Raw genomic sequence first — 8,380 nt, 5'->3', positions numbered from 1 at the left:
GCCTAAAGCCTCTGCTGGAGGCTTTAGGCCTGGGCCGGGGCACCCCCAGCTCCTGCCGCCGCTGCTCGCTGGTTGGCTCCTCCCGGGCCCAGGCCTAAAGCCTCAGGCCAAGGCTTTAGGCCTGGGCCGGGGCATCCCCAGCTCCTGCTGCAGCCGATCGCTGGTTGGCTCCTCCCTGACCCAGGCCTAAAGCCTCAGTCTGTGGCTTGGAGCCGACATATGCAAATTAGCCGCCATCTTGGTTGTCAGTTAATTTGCATATACTCACTGATTAGCCAATGAAAAGGGTAGCGGTCGTACGCCAATTACCATGTTTCTCTTTTATTAGTGTAGATTTATTAATTATTGTATTATTTTCCATATGAACATCTGTAAACCTACTTCTGTCCCACCCTGTATTTGGGAACTGCTAAATTACTGAGAAATGGCTCTTCCCTAAGAGCCAACTTTACAACTAGTAGATGAAAAATACAGTTCTTATGAAAGAAAATACACCCCTGAATTTAAGTTATTTTGGCTTTTACTCTGTTAAACATTTATTGAGTTCTTATACATTTCAGATAGTGCATTAGATACCAGAGATTTAAAATTTCAAGTGGCAGCCTCTGTCCTTAGGATCCTATCCCCAGACACAGGTAGGAGAGCATTCAGTCACGTTCAAGGTGATCAGTGTTGTCTGGGGTGTGTTCTAGCTGCGTGGAGAGAGACCATCTCTTCTGGCTCAAACCTGAGTGTCTATGGATGCCCAACACCATCAGATTTCTTCCTCAGTGCTGTGCATTTTTTTTAGTAGGTGAATGCAATCATACACACACATGCAGACACATTTCCTTGTGTCCCCTCTTGACCACCTCCTTCACTTTCTCAAGCAACAATCATTTGGAAGGAATACCTTCCTGACAAGTAATTTGTGGAGAAGCTGTAAAATCTATTGCACACCTCCACCCCATGCGTACCTAGGAAGGTGGAGTAACAGTAGCAATCTCCCACCCCATGAGTACCTGGGAAGGTTGGAGTAACAGTAGCACTCTCCGTTTTCACCCCATGGGCATGTATCGAGTAGGGCCTTGTAGCCATGTTTTTAAAGATAATAGTCACTTTGTCTCCAACATCTGCATGAAGTTGTGGACCTGGCAAGAGTGAAGAGGAAGAGTGGCTTATATGCTGTCAGATCAGAAGTTCTAACTCAGAAATAAAAACACAGATTGGATAATTTAGCATTAAGGCCCTAGTCCAGTGATGGCGAACCTTTTGAGCTCGGCCTGTCAGCATTTTGAAAAACCCTAACTTAACTCCGGTGCTGTGTCACATATAGAAATTTTTTGATATTTGCAACCATAGTAAGTAAAACACTTATATTTTTGATATTTATTTTATATATTTAAATGCCATTTAACAAAGAAAAATCAACCAAAAAAATGAGTTCGCGTGTCACCTCTGACACGCGTGTCATAGGTTCGCCATCAATGCCCTAGTCTGTTTTACCTCCTGTGGCTCCATACTGTATTACTCTTGGATTATACCTCATTCCAGAGGATTCAGGATAAAAACACTAGTATGGCTGCAATCTCTTATTTTATCTCCAGGCCTGGGGAGGTTTGGGCCTGAAAGCCCCCTGCAGTTTAATGGCCTAATCCTGGTGAATCACTGTGACTCATCCCTGGCCAGGAGTCCTGATCTCAGCATTTGGACTTCCAGAATTTCCTGGGCGTGAATTAATAACTGCAGGCAGTCCTGCATTTGAAAGGATGGGTGGGGCTCCCCAGCCTTTTCTCCTCTCCAGCCAATCGTAGCTTGTTTTCTGTCTGGGAGAATTTCTGTGAACCAGCAACACTGCATTCTCCCTGGGGTATCTTTCTCTGAGGCTGAGGATAACCAAGCCCCAGAGAACTCTGTTAGTGTGGAAACACAGTGGGGTTGGGAGTGGTGTCCCTTATACTTGACAATTTTCAAGGAAATTCCCAAGACCAGTGTTAGTCAAGTTCTTAAACATTGTGTCTTAAAATGATTCCTGAAAAATTGAAGAGATCTTTTCCCCCTGCTGTGTGCACAGTAACACTTTTTTCTTTCCTTATCTCCTTATCTATATATAAATTTCTCCCCTTTGGAGTTAATCATTTACATCTTAATTTTAAAAGTAAATAGCTATGATTTTTTTTTTTTTGAGGGATGGGAGAATAATGGAGAATTTGGTTAAGAATTTCATTAGAAAGTAATTTCTAGGAATTTCACCCAAACTATAAGCATCAGTTTAATAAACACCAAATATATACAATTTCATTAGTATATGGGATAATATATTGCTTTTGACACAGTATTTTATTATGCCATATTTATAGGCTTCTCATTTTTATTGAGTGACATTTTATTTTTTAAAGATCTAATTGGCTTTATTAAGAGAGTCATTAATTTGGCAGCCTCCCATATAGCAACTAGAACTCTCCTATTTTTATTTAAATAACTGATACATGAACCAAGAAAATGAAACTCCTAAACATGGACCATCACCACATGTGGCAGCACATCACTTGCCCACACCTGGTGAACTGTAGCTGTTAGAGTACCTAGAATGCCCAGATGTTCTTCTTCAGCTTTTCTCTCCACTGGAACTTGGAATGTGCCATCAGTGTATTGCCGATACACAACTTTCTTGTACTTTGAGCCTATGTAAAATTCTTCCTTATCTAAAAATGCATTATTCGAAACACTTAAAAAAAACACACACACAACTAAGTTAGTATTTGTTTTAGTGAAAGTGGAAGTTGAGTTTTAAATTGTGAATAAACATACAATTTTTACTTAAGTAATTATGCTAGTTTTCAATACCACTCTCCCATTCCCGCAAGACTTTAAAAATAGACATGGGTGGTAGAAAGTGCACCTAGGCAGAGTGGAGCCTGGATTCTGCCACTAAAATGACCCCCAGCTAGTCATTTCTCATTGGAGTCTTGGTTTCTTCTCCTCTGAAATGAGGTATTAGAGGAGGCCATATCCAAGGTTTATTTATTGCTCTAAAACTGTATGGGTCCAGATTTCACCACTGACATGTTCCCTGGATACTACAATGTTTCTAGTCTATAGGAACTGAAGTAGCCATGTTCTTCTAGATATTTCCTTTCCCTAAAGTTTTTATTGACTCCTAATGGCTCCTGTGGCCTTTTGACTGTTTTACCCCAATCACTGAAATAACCTTTTACTCCTTTACATCACAAATCATAATCACCATCGCAGTCAAACTGCCCAGGTAACCACTGTCCAGATACATGTTATGAACCAGATCTGAATACATGCCCACTCCTATCTGTCCAGTCATACCACAAAGGGCTGGTGCATTATGTGGGAGATAATAGAGGGGACAGTACAAAAGGACTAACCACAGTGTGGGTGAAGCTGCTCTAAATGGAATGGTTCTGCAGCTCCAACCACCACCCTTGGCTAACATCTATTCAAACTGAACTTATTTTTTCAGTCGCATGATTTCTTTCAAAAGGTACCCAGCCTCAGCAGAGGGAGCCATGATTTACTTGTTATTGGTGGTTTTGAACCGTGTTTTCCTGTAACTTCTTGGAGGGCAGAGACCATATCTGTAATACTGCCCTCAATTTAAAGTTTTCTTTCATACATACTAGTAATAGCTTTAAAAATGTGAAATAACTGGTTAATAGACTAATAACAAAATCTTTGGAGAAAAGATAACATAAATAGCAAATAGTTGATAGAGAAAATAATACTTTAGCTCTGAACTGAGACATTAATTGTGGTGTAAGTTTGAAAATCAGTGACAAGATAAGGACACATGAATGTAAGAAGACAGTCCAATAGAAAAGAAAGAAACGTGAATAACTACAAATGGAAAATTGTGAGAAAATTGGGAGAAACTGAAATTAATGAGAAGGATGCCTAGGAAGCATTTTGTTGTTATTCTTATTTAACACAACTTTATTTTACTGCAATTTCACATAATTCTGCCTTCTTTGAAAGAGAAACTAAAAAATTGGGAATCTGCCTAGAGAATTACCTTTGCTCTTGTAAACGATGCAGCTCCTTTTCCCATTCCCTGCTTGGAGAATAATCCCATTCCACCTCCACCGCGGCAATGAAGTAGGTCCGCTCTCCCAGGTATAGGTTTGGATTCTCAGACAGCTGCCTGCGTTGGCTCACAGTATATTTTTGCTTCATGCCACCAGTGTAGTGATCAGTTGTGAGGCACTCAACATCGAAAGTCCCTTGAAAGGTAAATGAGAAAGCATGTCACTCCTTTGCTCATTACCTTCCGTGGTTCCTCACTTTACTCAGAATCAATACCAAAGTCCTTACTGTGGCCTGGGTTACATCAGCTGGCTTCCCACACCTCTGATCATGTGGCCTACTACTCATGCCACCCAAGCCACATGTCAAGGGTTTGCCTGCCTCAGGGCATTTGCATTTGCTGTTTTCTCTGTATCTGAACTTGTGTAATGAATGAAGGAAAGGTTGCCCTGGACCTGTCTTACCTTTTAGTGGCACATAAGGAACAACAACAACAAAAAGCCTGAAACAAGTTATCATTTTTTCACTTTTTTGTTTGTTTTACTCATTCAGAGCAAGACCTGTGGGAGTCTCTGAATTTGCATGGCTATGGTTCTAGTATAAGTTATTTAACTGCAAAGAATTGACAAATGAACACTACATCTAGGCTATAGAAAAATGATGAGAAGTTTAGGTAAAGAGCCTTTAGTGAGTCTTCCAGTGTCTAGTCTGATTTGCCAGTGTAACAGGGAATAACAAATTTATACTACTCTGGCTAACCATAGAATAGAACTAAAATAAGAACCAACAAAGGAGATTAAAAATGGTGGCAGAGTAAGTGGAAGCTACACTGACAGTCTCCCAGGAATAAACTGGAAGTACAACTAAAATACCGAAAAACCACCCTGAAAAATCAATTGAAGACTAGCTGGAGAGAACCATGATAACCACGGATGGAAAGTGGAGACCCCATAGAGACTAGTAGGAACTGCGGAGGCACAAAAGGGCTGGCCGAGCTCCCACAGACAGCAGCTGAAGGCCTGGAGGGATATCTCAGCTGTAGGGGGGTTCCTACTGAGAACCCTGGGTTCTAAACCTGAAGCTTGGCATGATAACCCCGAGAATCAAAACTGATAAAAGTGCCCACTGAATGTCTGGCTGTGAAAAGCAGTAGGGTTACTGTCCACCAGTGAGAGATGGCTGGAAATGCAGGCACTTTCTTAAAGGGCCAAAAAAAAAAAAATTGTGTGCAGCCACTCACCTTGGGCTCTGGCAGAGGGAGGGCAGAGAAGACTGGAGCTATGTGAGGAGAGTACAGGGTTGGGGGCTCTGGGATTGGAGCTCAAAGGGCAACCATCCTGCTTTCCTGTGCTGAGTCATTCCATCACACTGTGAGAGGACCTTTGCTATCCAGGTGGTTTTTGCCTGAAGGGAAGGCAGTTACTCCTATTGGAAGAACTGTGGTCCATAGCCTGAGGATAATCAAACTGTAAATTGGACTGAAGGCAGAGGCAGATCTCTGGAGGCTTTGAGTGTTTGCCTGATTTCCTTCTGGGCCTGGGAATAGGAAAAGCAGACCCTGGTGGACATCTCGGTTATTTCCAAAGGTACCCAGCCCCAGCAGAGGGAGCCATAAGCTATAGATTTTTGATAGCCCAAACAGGATACTAAGGGCCCCTCAGAAACAGTGTCTGCACTAGAGATTGGGAATCATAGCAGATTAACCTAATACATGACACAAACCCAAATAGGTAGTAAAATGGGGAGACAAAAAACAAACAAACAAAAACCTCAAATAAAAGAACAAGAGAATTCTCGAGAAGAGGTAAACAAAATGGAGATAAGAAATTTATCTGATATGGAGTTCAGCATAATGATGGCAAAGAAGCTCAACAGCATGAGAAAAGATTTAGTAACTATGAAAAAATACCAGAAAGAGATAAAGAATGACATAGCACTAATAACACATTGTAAGAAATACACAGCAGATTAGCAGAAGCCAAGAATTGGATCAGTGAATTAGAAGACAGATAGGAAAAACTCACTCAATCAAAAAGAAAAAAAAAAAGAAAAAAGAAAAGAACCAAAAAGTAAAGGACCAAAAATAAAAAAATAAAACAATTAAAAAATAGGAGGACAGTTTAAGGGAGCTGTGAGACACCATGAAATGTAACAATATTCACATTATAGGAGTGCCAGGGGAGAAGAAAGTAAGCAGGAGATAGGGAACATGTTTGAAGAAATAATGGGAGAAAACTTCCCTAACCAAGTGAAGGAAACAGTCACACAAGTCCAGGAGGCATAGAAAGTACCAAGCAGAAGAACCCAAACAAGTTCTCACCCAGACACATCATAATTAAAATGCCAAAAATTAAAGACAGAATTTTAAAGGCAGCAAGAGAAAATCAATTTGTTACTTACAAAGGAGCTCGGATAAGGCTGTCAGCTGATTTCTCATCAGAAACTCTACAGGCCAGGAAAGAATGGCATGAAGTATTTAAGGCAATGAAAAGAAAGGATCTGAAACCAAGATTACTATATCTAGCAAGGCTATCATTTAAAATAGATGGTGAAATAAAGAGGTTCCCAGACAAAAAGATGGCTAAAGGAGTTTACCACCACCAAAAAGGCACTGTAGAAATGCTAATGAGAAGAAGAAATATACCAGAGAGAAACATACTAGGCATACAGAATTAAAATGGCAATAAATAAGTACCTATCAATAATAACCTTAAATGTAAATGTATTAAATGCTCCAATCAAAAGATATAGAGTAGCTGAATGGATACAAAATCGTGACCCAATTCTATGCTGTCTACAGGAGACCCACTTCAGAACAAAAGACTCATACAGGATGAGAGCGAAGGGATGGGAAAAAATTTCTATGCAAATGGAAATATAAAAAACCTGGTGTAGTAATACTCATATCTGACAAAATAGATTTCAAAATGAAGGCCATCACAAGAGACAACAAAGGTCACTATATAATAATAAAGGGATTGATTCAACAAGAGGATATAACTCTGGTAAATATATATGCACCCAATATAGGAACACCTAAATATGTAAAAAAAAACAAAACAAAAAAAACAAAAACCCACAACTTCTAGAAGACATTATGGGAGAGATCGACAGCAATACAGTCATAGTGAGGGACATTAACACTCTGCTGATTTCACTGGATAGAGCTTCCAGATTAAAAACTAACAAGGAAACAGTGACTCTAAATGACACAGTGGATCAGATGGATTTAATTGACATTTGTAGAACATTTCCCTCCAAAGCAGCAGAATATATATCCTTCTCAAGTGCACATGAGATCTCATGTTAGGACATAAAACAAGTCTCTACAAGTTCAAGGAGACTGAAATCATATCAAGTATCTTCTCAGATCATAATGGAATGAAACTAGAAATCAACTACAGTAAAAACACCCCAAAACATTCAAACACATGGAGGCTAACTAGCATGTTATTAAACAATGAATGAGTTACTAATGAGATCAGAACGAAATAAAAAAACTTCCGGGAAACAAATGAAAATGAACACATAACAATCCAAAATCTCTGGGACACAGCAAATGTATTCCTGAGAGGGAAGTTCATAGCACTACAGGCCTACCTCAAAAAACAAGAAAAATTAATAATTACTTAACTCTACAACTGAAAGAATTAGAGAACAACAAGAAAATCCCAGAGTAAGTAGAAGGAAGGAAATAATAAAGATTAGAGCAGAAATAAATGACATAGAGATTAAAAAAAAAAAAAACACCCACAAACAATACAAAACATCAATGAAACCAAGAACTGGTTCTTTGAAAAAAAAATAAACAAGATTGATGAACTGTTAGCCAGATTCATCAAGAAGCAAAGAGATGGAGAAACCAAGATGGTGGCATAGGTAAATACCGGAAATTGCTGCCTCACACAACCACTTCAAAAATACAACTAAAAGACAAAATGGACATCATCAAGAACCACAGGAGTGGAAATTCTACAACTAGAAGGAAAGAGAAAAGCACACTGAGACTTAGAGGATGTACTGAGGCACACGTGGAAAGGGCTGGCAACTGAGGACACGGTTGTCTTTTTCAATCGGGAGGGAGTCTCAAGCTCCCAACTGCTCTGAACTCCAGTTCCGGGCGAGTCTCTGGGGACCCAGACTCATATGGGGAGAAACTGGACTGTCTGGCATTGGTCGGAACTCGAGGGCGGCTTTCTCTCAGAGGTGCTTGAAGCAATTACTGAGGGACACTGAGACGCTGGGCTTCTTAGGGTAGGACTGAGGATCAGCCATAGCTGTTTGCTCCACCCTGTTGATTCCCTGAGACCCTGCCCCACCCAAGCTGTGCGCAGAGGCTTTTGCATATGAA

The 8,380-nt window shown here is 40.2% G+C and overlaps 1 protein-coding gene across 7 annotated transcripts in view; it reads right to left on the bottom strand.

Moving 5' to 3' along the window:
- Window positions 1–8,380, bottom strand: part of LOC102242845 (ceruloplasmin) — a 100,215-nt gene that overhangs the window by 33,341 nt on the left and 58,494 nt on the right. For all 7 annotated transcript variants that reach the window (XM_014537452.1, XM_014537453.1, XM_014537451.1 and 4 more), the window contains exons 12-14: window positions 4,019–4,226; window positions 2,565–2,707; window positions 1,002–1,130 (exon numbers count right to left, since the gene is read on the bottom strand). In XM_014537452.1, coding sequence (XP_014392938.1) covers window positions 1,002–1,130; window positions 2,565–2,707; window positions 4,019–4,226 — 480 coding nt within the window. The remainder of the gene's footprint in view (window positions 1–1,001; window positions 1,131–2,564; window positions 2,708–4,018; window positions 4,227–8,380) is intronic.

This window comes from Myotis brandtii, unplaced genomic scaffold, assembly GCF_000412655.1.
Source record: "Myotis brandtii unplaced genomic scaffold, ASM41265v1 scaffold179, whole genome shotgun sequence".
NCBI lineage: Eukaryota > Metazoa > Chordata > Mammalia > Chiroptera > Vespertilionidae > Myotis > Myotis brandtii.
The sequence above is the reverse complement of the archived record's forward strand: the minus strand, read 5'-3'. Positions and strand labels throughout refer to the sequence as shown.